Below are 14,865 nucleotides of genomic sequence, written 5' to 3'. Positions count from 1 at the left end.
TGAAATTTTTATGAATTTTCCGAAATTTTCTCATGTTTTTCATGAATTTTCACGTAAAAAAATTTTATGAAGACAAGATTAAGGATAAAATTTAAAAAAAAATTTAATGCACTAAATAAAATCCATGAAAGAGAAAACTCAAAGTGAACGCAAAAGACACTCTCGATGATATTAAAATGTGGAACACGACGACACACGAATCTGCATGGCATGACAGCATATCCAGTTAAAAGGATCATCGCTCGTGCAGACACACTCTCACTAATAATAAAAATAATAATGACGACGACGACGAGCGACGATGTTTTCTTGTTGCTTCTTTGTCGCTCTTTTTTGCAATTCAATCCTTTTTACATATTCCATTACCTGCTCGTTCTCCTATTACGGCATTACGCGAATGCATAACGTAACGCAAAGAGGTAATGATAATAATAAAATGTGTATTTCTCTAACGAGTTGATGCTCTTTGAGTTCGTTTTTTTTTTTTGCTGCTGCTGTGCGATTTTCAACTGGGGCACATGCAAAGAGGTGAAAAATATGACGAGCGAAAAAGTAAAGGAAAAAAATAAAAGGGAAAGAAAATTGAGTTCACTGAACTCATAAAATAATAATTTTTGTCGTAATTTTTTTTGCATTTAAAAAAATTCTTTTTTTTTTTTTTTGCAATAAAGTGAAGGAAGTGTTTAATGGGAGTTTTGTGATAATAATTAGACACGTATCGTCTTGTGATTCGACGAGTACTTGAGGAAGCCTACGGGTAATTAATTTCGTGATTGCTTGAAGAGGACGGAGTTTGTAGGAGTTTTAAAGTGGGTTTTATGGTTGAAAGTCGTTAAAGAGTTTTTTTCCTGTTAAAAAATTATTTTGCGCCGTTTTTTGTATAAATATTTAATAATATTTGAGTAAAAAGGGTTGAAGAAAAAGTCATCCAAGCTGATTTTTTTTCACTTATTTTTTGGACAAATATTTTTTTTATTTGAAACGCAGAAGGAGAGTAAATATTTTTCTTAATGCAACAAAAATATTTTTTTAGACATTTTACTTTTTTTATTTAATTTTTTAATTTGTAAAAATTTAATAAAAAAGCATGCAATTAAGATAATAACAAAAAAAAAAAAATAATGCAATTTTTTCTTCTTTAATTTACTGATTAGCAATTTTTCACATGAGTCGTTGTCTTTAATCAACTCTTACTTAAGTATAAAATTTTTTTTTTTTTAAATAAATTATTTTTTAAATTTTTTAATTTTGGTTGATTTTTAAAAAATTAAAAAAATATATATTTTTTTTAAATATTTAATTTTTGGTCATTGTTATTAATTTTTAATTTAATTTTTTATTAAATATAAAAATTAAAAATTTTAATTCAATTAACTTTTTAAAATTTTAATTGAATATTTATTTTAATTAATTAATAATTTTTTTTAATTAAATTAATTATTTTATTTTAAATTAAATTTATTAAAATTAGTAAAATTTAATTGAAATTTATTAAAATTTAATTTTTTATTTTAATTCATAAATTTTTCATTAAAATATATTTTTTCCATTTTTACGATTTATTAATTTGTGCCAAAAATTTATTAAATTTATTTTTTTTATTTCCAAGAATTCATGATAAAAAATTTTAACCAGAAATTTTCATCAAATAACCATAAAAATTCCTTCTTTTGAAGAGCTTTTCATTTCTAATCCAGTCACATATTTCCTTCTTTACAAAAAATCTCTTTACAACTTGAAATAAAAATTGGATGAAACATTTTTGCAGATAGATCTTCATCGACCAGACAAAAAAAAAACACAGACCTAAAAATGTGCTTTATGATGCATTTTCTATTTATTTTTATTTATTTTATGGCAAAACATTTTAAAAAATTGTAATATGGAACAAAAACAGACAGTCTCTCTCCAGCATTTTTTTTCCTGCTTTTATTATATTCAGCCATTATTATTATTTTATTTTTCGTACATTTTATGGCAACAAGATAGTTTTCTCTCTATACAGAGGTAACGTGTCGTCCGGAACAACCGAGACAAAAAAATAAATGCAACACATAACTGTCACCCTTCTTGCTGATGTCTTATTTCTCTATTCAAGTTTCTGTCTCTTGCTGTAGTTTATTTTTTCTTCTTTCTCATAATGAGCAGAGAAAAAAAAAATCTAAAATTCAGTCCTTCTTTTCAAATTACATTTTGCAACATTTTTGTGACCAAGACCATTTCCCAAAATAGTTGCGACGCATACAGAAGAAAAAGAAAAATCGTTTATTGTGGGAAAGTGTAGACAATTTGTGTGTATCATCATTATTTTTGTATTTTCTGTCCCCTCCCGAAAAAGACCGTATCTGCATTAAATGTTCTTTTTCTTCCTCTATTGAACTGTAAAAAAATATATTTCGCATGTTGAAATAAATGCGAGACATGAAAATGAGGTAGATTGAGTTAAAAAGATTGTGAATTTTGTCAAAATGTGCATTGGGGCGAAATTTTGAAATTTGCATTAGGGTAAAATTTTCAATTTTCTATTAGGGCAAAATTTCAAAACTTTTGGACCAAATCTTAGATACAAAGTTTAACAATATGCATTGGGTTCAAATTTTAAATTGTTCAATAGCGCAAATATTCAGAATGTGTATTAGGGTTAAGTCTCAAAATTGTTCATTAGGGCAATTTTCAGTACAAAAATTTTTTAAAATGAATTGAAATGAAACTTAAGAATGTGCATTGGGACAAAATCTTACAATGGTCATTGGGGCATAAGCTTAAATTGTGAATTGGGACAAAGTTTCAGAATGTAAATTGAGATCATTTAATCCTAATGTACATTCTGAAACTTGGCCCCAATGAAAAATATAATATTTTTGCCCTTATGCATATTCTAAAATATTGTCCCAATGCACATTCTAAAATGTTGACCTAATGCAAAATCTAAAATTTTGCCCCAATACACATTGTACGGTTTTGTCCCAATGCAAATTCGAAGATTTTGAACTAGTTTACATTTTGAAACTTTGCCCCAATGCTAGTTTTGAAATTTTGCCCCAATGCACATTCGAAATTTTTTTTTTGTAAATATTTTAGCTCGAAAAACTTGAATTTTTCACAGTGACAAACCCGAGTCGAGCAGTTATTTATGATCTTTTGTGTAGCATTTCGTGTTGCAATTCCTCGGCGTCGCTTTGTGGACACACATTGCAATATACGGAAAAAACTAAACAGTTAACTAAAAAGTGAACAATTTATTGTGCAAAAGTAGATAATATTGTTCTGTAGTATTTTTTGTGTGTGTGTCTCATTCTTCTTGTCTTTTTCTTGTAGCCCGAGATAAATGTAGCACAAAAGCACATCGAGAGAGAGTAAATTGAATGGTTTTAAGGATTGTGTTGCTCTTTTTTTGTGTTATTTGAGGGATTATTGTTGAATAAACAATGGAATTGTGGTTTGGAAGGCAAGAAAAATTGACAAACGGTCTCTTTTGTCGTCTGATTTTTCGTTGCAATTTAATGAAGATGTGTCGTCAGTTGGAAGCAAGTCAAGCGAAAATGTCTCTGAATTGAAATTTATTTGAAATCTAAGCCCGAACGACATCCATTTGACCCTAAAATGATAAATTACATGGAAAAAGGGATCGCTCATGAAAGGTTCGCAAACTTTGTAATCTCATACATAAATAATCCGTCTTATTTTTAGCAACAAGAGTCGAATACGAAAAAAAAAATCTTTGTATCGATCTCTCTCGAGACGAAATCAACCGTTAAAAAGGGATCATCGATGATTTCGAGAGATTTTGTGTCAGTCAAGCACTCAAGAGCACAAGATTGAATACTAATGATTGAATTAATTTTACATTTTTCACAGAATCTCATCTATTTTCTCATCAAATTTCAGTTAAACTCCGAAAAATTCGTCACTTACCGCACAGTAAGCAGTCCAGATGCCGTTGCTCGTCCATTTTCGTTAACGATGGAGCACTCATAGCGTCCCGTGTCCTCTTCCGTGATGTTTTGGATGTAAAGAGATCCGGCAGCGGAAAATTTATACTTTGTCGATTGGATGAGAGTTCGGCCATCTTTCTTCCATTTTGTCTGTAATTAAAAACAAATGAGTGGCAATTAATGCTTGATGATCGTCATTACTCATTTTAAGTAAAAAAAATAAAAAAAAATTAATTGAATATTCATAAAGAAAATTTCTTCGATGGTTCGATGAGAGACAAAAACCGAACATAAAATAATTCATGTTTCTATTACAAATTAAATATTTTCTTTGTATCTAATTTCATTTTATTTTCATCTGAAAATTCCATCGGCAAACATGTGAAACACATCAGGGAAAAACCCGAGCGCACGAGACGAGGCAATACATAAAACAAACAAACAATCATTTGCAAGTTTGAAGAAGTTTTTTCGGGGCATTTCTGGGAAAAAAGTGATGTTTGTGTTGAAAGTTGTCTGTGAATATAAAAAAAATAGTTTTTTTCCAAAAAGCAAAATTTTTAATTCCTTAAATTGAAATAATATGAAAATACGACTTAATTAAAAAAAAATTAAATTTAATAAATTTAAAATTAAATAATTTTGCAAGAAAATTAAAATTATATTAAAATAAAAATTAATTAAAAAAATTAAATTAAAATTATTAAAAAAAATAAATTTAAATTAATAAAAAAAAAATAAAATTAACTTAACAGTTTTCAGAGAAAAATTAAATATTTTTTTTAATTTTAAAATTATATTTTTAATTTTGAGAAATATTTGAATTTTTTTCTCAAAGAGTAAATTAATTTTAATTAAATTAAATTTAAATTAATTAATTAATTTTAATTTGAGCATAAAATTTTAGAAAAAATAATTTTTATCAGGTAGTTTTTGACTAAAAAAAATAATTAAATATTTCTCAAAAAAATTAAAAAATTCTTTTTTTCAATTAATTTAATAAATTTGAGTCAATTTTAATTGATTTTAGTTAAAATTTTCTTTTACTTTTAATTTTATTTTTTTAAACTGTCAAAAATTTGCAAAAATTAGTAAAGTTGTAAAAGTAAAAAAAAAATAATTTAAATTAAATTAATTGAATAATTTAATTCAAATTATTTAAAAAAAAACATGTTGAAAAAATTTAAAATTTTTAAAATAAAAAATTTTTTGCAAAAATTTTGAAATATTAATTTTTTAAATAATTTTTAAAAAAATATTTCGCCAAATTCACAAGAAAACAAGAAAGAAATTGAGGATTTTTGAAATTATTTGAATATTTTAATGGAAAATTATAATTTTTTAGGAAGAAAACGTTCGATTTTTTGGCCAAAGCTATTTTTAAATTATTTTTTTTGAAAATTAGTAAATTTAAATATTTTTTAAAAATGGTTTAAAAATGAAACTTTTGAGAATTTTTCTTGATTCTTAGAAATTTTTGGCACAAAAAAGGGAAAATTCTTCTAAATTATTTAAAAAAAGCGCTCAAATCTTAAGAAATATTTCCCAAAACGTCAAGTTTCTCAACTTTTTATGCCTATCGTGCCATTTCCAAATCGATTCGGTACCAAAACAAATACAAAAATAGTTTTGTCTCTTCCTCCCTTTTTCTCCGTACACGTTCTTGGTTTTTGTCAATTTTGACAAAGTTAAAAAAGATTCCATTGAAACGACGACAAAAAGTACTCAACTGCAGATCTTTCACAGATAAATTATAATCTGTTTTAAATTGAATTTGACTTTGTCTGCGTTGCCTACAAACGTCGATGATGATAGTTAGTATTTAATTCAATTAATTGAAAATCCCTTTTTGTTTGGGTAGCAACTTTTTTTTCTCATTTCGTCGTTACTGAATCAACAGAAAAACTATTTTCGTACGAGTTTGATCATCAATTCAATTTACAACGAATTTATTATTCTCAAAGGAGTCGTCATCGTCGTCGATTTTGTATTTAATGCACTTTAAAGTTTACCTGTGGTGCGGGTTCGCCTTCGCCTTTGCACGGTAACTCGATAGTGGTTCCGGTGTAGGCTTCGACATCATCTGGCTCGAAGATTAGGCGTGGCGGACCAAAAGCATTCACGACACTCAGAACGGCAGTAATTGACGTACGACCAACGGAGTTCTCGGCGATGCAAGTGTATTGACCTAGATTCGAAAAAAGAAACGGAGAATTAGCAAGAAATAAGGAAAAATGTTGGAGTAGGTCGTGAAAAAGTAGTTCAAAAATGCCAAAAGTAATTCTTTTTAATAAAACACAAAACAAGAGCAAAAATGAATAAAGAAAGAATGAAATGAACGAGGAACGAAAGGAATTTAATTATATATTTTGTGAGTCAAAGTCATGTACAAAAAGGGACGGGAAAATTATATTCTTCCTTTTAATGTTCCTTTTTTTCTCGATTTTGTATTATTTTTATTATTTCCTACGTTTTTTATGATATACTTGGACTTTGTAAGTAAAATGAGAAAATTTTATATAATTCTCTTTGTAAGCGTACACTTTTTTTTTTGCGTACGTTCATCATAAAAGAGTACGAACGGTATATTATCAGGAAATCCCATTTTCTTTGATGATGATGTACTTTAAACGCTTTTGAAATAAAAATAAATAAATGTAATCGAAAATAAGCCTTTGAGCTGTGCGATATTTCGGGTCAATGGTGAATAAATGGGATGAATTTTGACTGAAAGAGTATTTTTTTAGTCAAAATTCATCCCATTTTCGTGATTTTTTGAATTATTTTAATGGAATTATTTATTAAAAATTTCATGAACTTGAAAAAATTATTAAAAATTTTAAAGGAATAAGAAAAAAAATTTTTTAAATAATTATTTTTTTTTTTTTTTTTTAAATATTTTTAACTTTTCAAAGTCAGTTTCATTATTCTTTATGCATTTAACATTTTTAAAAATAAATTATACCAAAAATTTCACAAAATTATCTTTTAAAATGATATTTTTAATAAAATGTGTCAAAATTTAATTAATAAATGACTCAAATTTAAATTATTTTGTGTTATTTTTTGCCAAATATTTTAAATTTAATAAAAAGCTTTAAAGATTAAAAAAAAAATAAAAATTAATTTTTACAGAGTATTGAAAATATTTGTCCAAATTGCTTTTATTATGTTAGTTTCAATGATAAAAGTTTATTATTTTTAATTTTCATTCAATTTTTAAATTTTTTGACATAAAATAAATTATCGATTTAACAAATTAATTAATTTTTTTTAAATCAAATTTTTTTTTTCAAAAAAAGGTCCATAAATGATTTGAAAAAAATTAATTTTAATCAAATTATTTTTAATTGAAAAATTAATTCATTTTTGTAAAACTAATTTTAATTTTAAGTTAATTTTTTTTATTTAATTGATTATTTGTTTAAATTTATTTAATTTAAATAAAAAAAATTAATTACAAATTAAAATTAGTTTTGTAAAATTAAATTAATTTTAATTAAATTATATTTTAATTGAAAAATTAATTTATTTTTATAAAACTAATTTTAATTTTAAATTAATTTTTTTTTATTTAATTAATTAATTTTTAATTATTTTTTAATTAAAATTTATTTAATTTAACTTTAATTAATTAATTAAATTTTGACACATTTTTAATTAAATTAAATTAATTAAAAATTAATTAAATCAATTACATTTTTAATTATTTTAATTTAAAAAAAAAAATCAATTTTATCAAATTTTTATCAAAAAATTGACTTTAATTAAAAAAAAAATAAGATAAAAAATATTTTTTCAAAAATTCTTAAATTTTTCTCATTTTTCACCCACTGAGCTTCAATTTCTACAGAAATAGCTCATAATTAATTTTATTTTCCTTTTCTCCATGTTTACTCTTGTTTATTTCCTTTTCTCTTTAATATGCACTGACTTTTCAATAAAAATAAAAAAAACTCACCTGCATCCGATTCCTTAACATGCTCAATATTAATCGCCGTGTTATCATCCGACATGGAAATTCTGTTTGTCAATCCAAGGACATGCCCATCTCGCAACCAAGAAACTGTCGGTTTTGGATGTCCCTCGGCCTGGCATTCGAGCGTCACGTGCGTTCCTGAATTCAATGTTTGATTTTCGGGAGCAACGGTAATTGTGGGAACAACTAAAAGAAGGGAAGAAAGAAGATTTATTCGTTTAACGGAGGAAATTGATTTATTTTACGGGAATTTAGAAGAAGAGAAGAAAAAAATAAATTAAAAAAGAATATTTTGGGAATGAATGTTGTGTCATGGCGAAGGTCCTCTCGTTTAATTTTTCGCATCTTTGATACACTTTTGTCTAGGAAAGTAATAAATTTTGCTCCTCAAGCCATATAAATAGATAAGCAACCAAAAAAGCCTATCTCTTTCACATTTATGACTTTTTCTCTCCTCTTCGTCCTCGTTTCTCGGCACGAAGAACGAGCATGGAGGCAAAAACTTTTCCTTTGCACGAATAAATGAATAAATTAAATAAATTAGCTGGCTGGTACCTCGTGTCGTGTGTGTGTGTCCTCTCATGCAGGCAAAGTCATAAAGCTTAAAGAGAGAGAGAGATAAAGTTTCTGTGCGAAAAGTTCGTGTTCCTTGCTAAATTTTCAAAATTATCACGAAATTTTTAATTCCAAAGATGTTCGTCGCAGAGAAAAAGAGAAGTTTGTCGGTGGTTTTTGTGTGCGTTCAACTTCATAAGATTCTAAATCTCTCAAGTGTCATCAGTCAGGCAAACATATTTCCATCGTTAGAGCAACGGGCGGGGGGATGCTGTGCGTGATCCCTGTGTAATTGAATTTTGTCTCTTTTCAATATTTTCCTTTCTTTCGTCGCGGTGACACGGAAGGAAAATCAAGAAATTTCGAACGTGCAGTCAAACTTGCAGTTAATGAACGTGAATCAAAATTTTACAGCAGCAAAAAAAAAAACAAGATCCTCTTATGTGAAGTCCTCTTTTCATTCATTCGCACGTCGTTCCGTGTCTCTTTTTTAGCCTCATTAAAATTTTCATAATTATTTGCATGAATGCCGCATGCGAGTAGCGAGCGCCCACACAAAGTCAACATCAATTGAAATTTAAGTGTCATTAAAGCAAGTACCGCCACTTATAAAAACAATATTTAGGTAATTTTGTCATTAGAGGTACATAAAAGTGCTGGTATCGGTGAAATTTTCTATTTGGTGGTCCGTTGAAGGGTAGGTCATGTAAATTTTTGCGACGCGATTTCTCATTTTTGTTAAGAAAAATTCATTTTATGAAAAAAATTTTTATAAAAATTTAAGTTTCGTTAAATTTTTCTTATAATTGACATAAAAAAATTTGACATGACGTATTAAATTAAAATAAATTTTAAATAAAAAAAATAAGTAAAATAAAAAAAATAAGATAAAATTTAAATAAATAAATTTAAATAAAATTTTATTTAATTTTTTTCTTATTTTGAATTTTTCTGAATTCACAAACCATTAAAGGCATTTAAATTGTTTAAATCAAAAATTAAAAATTTTTTAAAATTTTAAAATAATTTTTAATTTTTTAAAAATAATTTCGAAGAAAAAAATTAAAACTCTTAAATAACAACATTTAATTTAAATATTTTTTGATTCTTTTGAGTTTTTTTTCTGAATTTACAAATTATTAAAAGCATTTAAAATTAAAAAATCTTAAGCTCTTTTAAGGTACTTTGTATATTTTTCTTATAAATTTTGACTTATTTAATTTAAATTATTTAATATTTAATTTTTTTTATTTTAAAAACTCTATTTTTTTAAAGCAAAACAATAAATTTTTTAAATTTTAAAATTAATTTAAAACTTTTCTCAAAAATTTTTTTTCAAATATAATGAAAAACGCCAACTTTGTGAATAAATTTATTTTAAATATTTAAAAAATTAATTTTAATAAAAATTAAAATTTCAAAAAATTATTGAAAAAAAAAATTAGTTTTATACTTGAAAAGAGCTTTTATTTAATTTTTAAAACTCGAAAAATTTAAAAAAAATATAAAAATCCAAATTTTGGAAAAAATTGAAATTTTAATAAAATTATGAAAAAAATCGTGAGCTACCCTCTTTTTGGTCGACACATGCCAGTGACGATGTGCTAAAACGTACAACAAAGTACATTGAAAACTAATTGATGATTAGAATTTTCCAATTATTTTAAATTCAAAAGCGATTAAAAAGCCTTTTAACGGAAATCACATCATCACGGCAGCGGCGGCATTGAAGGATGACTTTTTAAATTGACACCGTGAGTAATTATTTACAGAAAACTTTTACAAAAGATAAATAATAATAAACAACGAAATGTGCACATAAATCATAAATGAATGGCAAACTGTTAATCAGGGGATTTAGAAGTTGTTTATCTCCTGTGATAAATCAATTATAAACGTAAATGTTACCTCATTTGAGCAAACATACACACACACCTCGCACACAAAAAGCACAATTCACAGCACGGCACGAAATTATGGATGTAAATTATTTTGATATTAATATTTATTGTGTTGGTTTTGTGTCTTTCTGTCTCTGTCTCTCTCTGTCGCTCATCGTGTGTATTTGTCTAGGATTATTGCAAATTGTCATCATCATCGCAATCAACATCAGCAACGATAGTCTTCATTATTGTAGTTATTGTTATTATCATTAACTAAACAAAGAGAGAAAACGCAGCAAGCGGTAAATAAACAAAATCTATAAATTGATATTGATGCGCATTTTATTGCGGTTTTAGGAAAATTAATGATGATGATGGAGAATGGGCTATTTAGTTTGTGTGGTTAGAATTGACCTGGAAAATAATTTTTTTGTAAAGATTTTATAAATTTTTGAGGCAACTAACAACTAATGTTAGCTAAAAATTATTTTTTAAAAAATATTTTAATTTTTTAAAATAATTTTTATTTTATTTAAAAAAAAAATTAAAATTAAATTTAAATTTTCGCTTCTGAAATTAATTTTTCAGAAAATTATTTTTTTTTTGAATTAAATCTTTTTAAACAATATTAGGATTTTTTAAAAGAAATAAAATTTTTATATAAAAAATTAAGAAACTTTTTAATTTATAAAATATTTTTAATTTTTTTTAGTTAAAATATTTTAGCTCAACTTGATTTTAATTTATTTACAGATTTTTTTTGAACTTTAAAATATTTTTTTAAATTTTCATTTGTTTTTTTTAATCGAAAGCAGTTAGAAATTATTATTAAATAATTAGAAATTATTTATTTAATTAATTAGAAATTAATTTTGATAATTTTTAACTTTATTTTGTTTAATTTATAATTTTTTTTATTTAATTAAATTCAAAATTATTATTTTTTAATTTAAATTTAAATTTATTTTTAAAAAAATATTTATTTATATTTTTTTAAAAATTATTTCTTTTTCCTTAAATAATCTATAAAAAAAAATATAAATTTTAATAAAAAAAAAATAAAATATTTGGTCAATTCTTCCAAAACTTCACGCCCCCAACTCCCATGTTTAAAATAATTTCAATCAAAAATTCCATTTTAAATTCTATTTGCACAAAATTCCCCATTTCATCCCGAAAAGCGTATGTTTGAGCAGCAAATATAGAAAGAGAGGCAGAATTATAAATTCTACAACAAAAACATTGATAATAACGTTAATTACACCATTCCATTTCAAATCGATTCTCTATTTTTAGTTAAGCCATCATCAACATTTACTGATGATTTCGATAATTTTCTCTAAAAAATACCATGGTGATAATTAATATTTATTATAATTTTGTCTATTTGCAGCTTTTCGGTGCACGGCAATGCATTATCGCAGGCACAATGTTTCAACACATGAAATTAATGCACTTTCAATAATTCCCTCTTTTCCTTTTTTGCGCCAGGTTGCCGCTTGAAATGTAAAAGCCGCATAAATTCTACCTACGACGAGCGACGACGATGATGATGTGCAATATTTACGTCGGCGTCGTCGTGCTCTTTACACTCAAAAATTAATTAAAGTAAAATGTTGTGAGACTGGAAGACAGACAGAAAAGAGAGTTTAGTGGTTTCTCTAAAATAATAATAAAAGACGCACCCATTTCTTATATATTAATTGTGCATATCTTAAGATACAGACACATCCTATGGATTGAAATGGGGTGATATTAACATCTAAAGGGGTTAAATTAATCCCTTATGAACTAGAAAGGAGGTTAAACTAAGTCTTTAAAATTTTCAATTGAACCTCTTAAGGAATTAATCTAACCTTCTTTGGAATTGATCGTCGAAGGCCCTAAAAAATCCTTCATGAGGTTAATTTAACCCCTTAAGAGGTATTTTAGCCCCCTGAGAGGTTAAAGTAATCCTTTGAGAAATTATTTTAATCCCTTATTGAAGCTAAAAAACTCAAAAGGGATTAAAATAACTTCTCAAGGAGTTAAACGAACCTCTCAAGGGGCTAAAATACCTCTTAAGGAGTTAAATTAACCTCAAGAAGTAATTTTTGAGACTTCGACGATCGACTAAATACAAAAGAGGTTAAATTAGTCCTTTAAGTATTCAATCTAACCTTCTTTGGTCTTTAACTGTTGATCATTTGAAGCCCTTAAAATATTTTAGGAGGTTATTTTAATCCCTTTTGATCCTTCTTTTTTAGCATCAAAAGGGATTAAAATGACCTCCTGAAGAGATTCATGTCTTTGGGCTATAAATGATCAACTCCAAAGAAGGTTAGATTGATTCCTTAAGAGGTTCAATTGACACTTATGGGATTATTTTAACCTTCTTTCCAAAATGATGGATTAAATTAACCCCTTAACATGTTAATATCACCCCCTTTCAATCCGCCGGGCAGAAAAGCCTAGATTTCTAAGGCGAATGCATAACCGCAGACAATACATTAGCATTAGAGAAAAGCTTAGTTATGTCATATGAATGTTAAATGAATGAATTTTCAGCTAAAAAGGGAGACAATGAACCTTTGTCTCTCGCAAAATTCGTAATAAATGAGGTCAGACGCATTCAAGCAAACCACTTTGCATGATAGATAGAAAGATAATTCACTTCTCATTTTTCATCTCGTACCGTTTGATGCTGCAACCGCCTTCTTCTTCTTAATCATGTTTCGGGCGCGATAATCCTTTCTGACATCGTGCCGCATTTTTTTTTTCTTTTCGCGACTGGAACAAATTAATTTTCATCACAGCGCACCGCAGAAACGAGAGACTGCAGGACGGTGAAAAAAAATAAAAATCATGAAATTGAAAAGAAAAATGACCTAACTAATTAGAGGCGTGTCATGGCTTCTTTTAATATTTTTCTCTCTTTTCGCTAGTTTAAAAAAAAATAAGAAAAAATAGCAGAAGAAGCCGCTTTTGTTGAAATCATTGTCTGGAACAGACTGAATATTTTTTACACATAATAAATCTTTTAAAAGATTATTTTTTGTGAATGTGCGAGAAAGGAAAAAAAAGAACATAGCGCAAACAAACGTCAAGGCGAAGTAAACGGAAACGAAACAGGAAAAAGAAAAGAAAAATAATGTCGACAGCTGGACAGTTTGATTTCTTGACTTTTGGGGTTTCTTAATTGATTTTTAAAGAGATTTTAAACTGTGATTTTAATTTTTTTTTCTCTTCATTGCCAATATTTTTTTGCGTTGTTTTTGTTGACCTGATCAATAAAGGTCAATACGAGAAATGAGAAAAAATATTTGAAATTTTTTTTGGATATTTTATTTTAAATTGACAATTTTAATACAAAAAAAAAATAATTTTGATTAAAAAAAATTAAAATTAATTAATTTTAATTATTTTTTAATTATTAATTTAATTTAATTTTAATAAAATTAATTAATTTTTAATTTAATTATTTAATTTAATTTTTTTTTAATTATTTTTATTTTTTTAATTAATTAATTTGTTTTCATTTAATTTCTAATTAAATTTCAATTTTTTAAATAATTTTATTTAATTATTATTTTTAAAATTTAATTTATTTTTATTGAATTCTCATTAAATTTCAAATTAATGATTTTACATTTTATTTTTTTTTTATTTTCTTCAAATATATTAATAAAATTATTTATAAATTTTACATTTAATTTTAAATTCAATCTAAAGAGGAATATTTTTTAAAAATAAAAAAATTCTTAATATTTTTTTTCATTAAAGTCTCCCCAAATCTCCATCTTTAAACCTTACAAAATCACAAACCACCTCAAAAACCATAAATTACATTAAAAAAACAGAAACACAGGAGACGCCCGGTACTTTTCTACGGTAATTTACCCCAATTAATCATTTATTGCTGCTGTGCGCTGATTTTTTAATGGTCATGTCTTCCGATTTCCTGCCCATTTTTTATTTATGTTAATTTACGAGCCGAACACATAAAAAGTCACGAAATAAAAATAAAACAACAAGAAAAAAAAAGATCATTAATTTTATAATTAACTGAATTCTTCGAGCGAAACACATTCTTTTTGCATTTCCCTTTTCTTTTTTTTTCGCTTCTTAGTCTCCTCTCTCGCGCGTAGTTAAAAATGTAAAAGGAAACATTTTCTTGTTGTAACTTCTTTTATTTTATCCCTGAGGCCAATAAATTCGTATTTGAAAAAATTCCTTCGCTTACACTTTGCACCAACTTCTAAACATAAATAAAAAATGCTTGTAATGACAGCAATTAAGATAATGGACAAAAGCGAAATTTTTATGAGTTTATTACAATGTACTCTTTTTATTCGCTTCTTTTTTTATTGCAAAACGTTGCTGATCAGTAAACGACCATCGCACGCAACCACAAATATTTTTTAATTAAATTTTTTCGGTTTTCCACTAATTTGATCAACGAAAATTTACAAAAATTAAGGGGAACGTATCCAAGTATGGCAAATATTAATCAAAATATTGAATCAATTTATTC

The 14,865-nt window shown here is 25.9% G+C and overlaps 1 protein-coding gene across 2 annotated transcripts in view; it reads right to left on the bottom strand.

Moving 5' to 3' along the window:
• LOC134832226 (peroxidasin) overlaps nt 1-14,865 on the bottom strand; it is a 103,718-nt gene that overhangs the window by 10,235 nt on the left and 78,618 nt on the right. For both annotated transcript variants that reach the window (XM_063846196.1, XM_063846197.1), the window contains exons 9-11: nt 7,897-8,100; nt 5,948-6,123; nt 3,916-4,085 (exon numbers count right to left, since the gene is read on the bottom strand). In XM_063846196.1, the coding sequence (XP_063702266.1) occupies nt 3,916-4,085; nt 5,948-6,123; nt 7,897-8,100 (550 nt within the window). The remainder of the gene's footprint in view (nt 1-3,915; nt 4,086-5,947; nt 6,124-7,896; nt 8,101-14,865) is intronic.

Source organism: Culicoides brevitarsis, chromosome 2, assembly GCF_036172545.1.
Source record: "Culicoides brevitarsis isolate CSIRO-B50_1 chromosome 2, AGI_CSIRO_Cbre_v1, whole genome shotgun sequence".
Classification (NCBI taxonomy): domain Eukaryota; kingdom Metazoa; phylum Arthropoda; class Insecta; order Diptera; family Ceratopogonidae; genus Culicoides; species Culicoides brevitarsis.
Note: the sequence above shows the minus strand (reverse complement) of the source record. Positions and strands in the feature narration are given on the sequence as shown.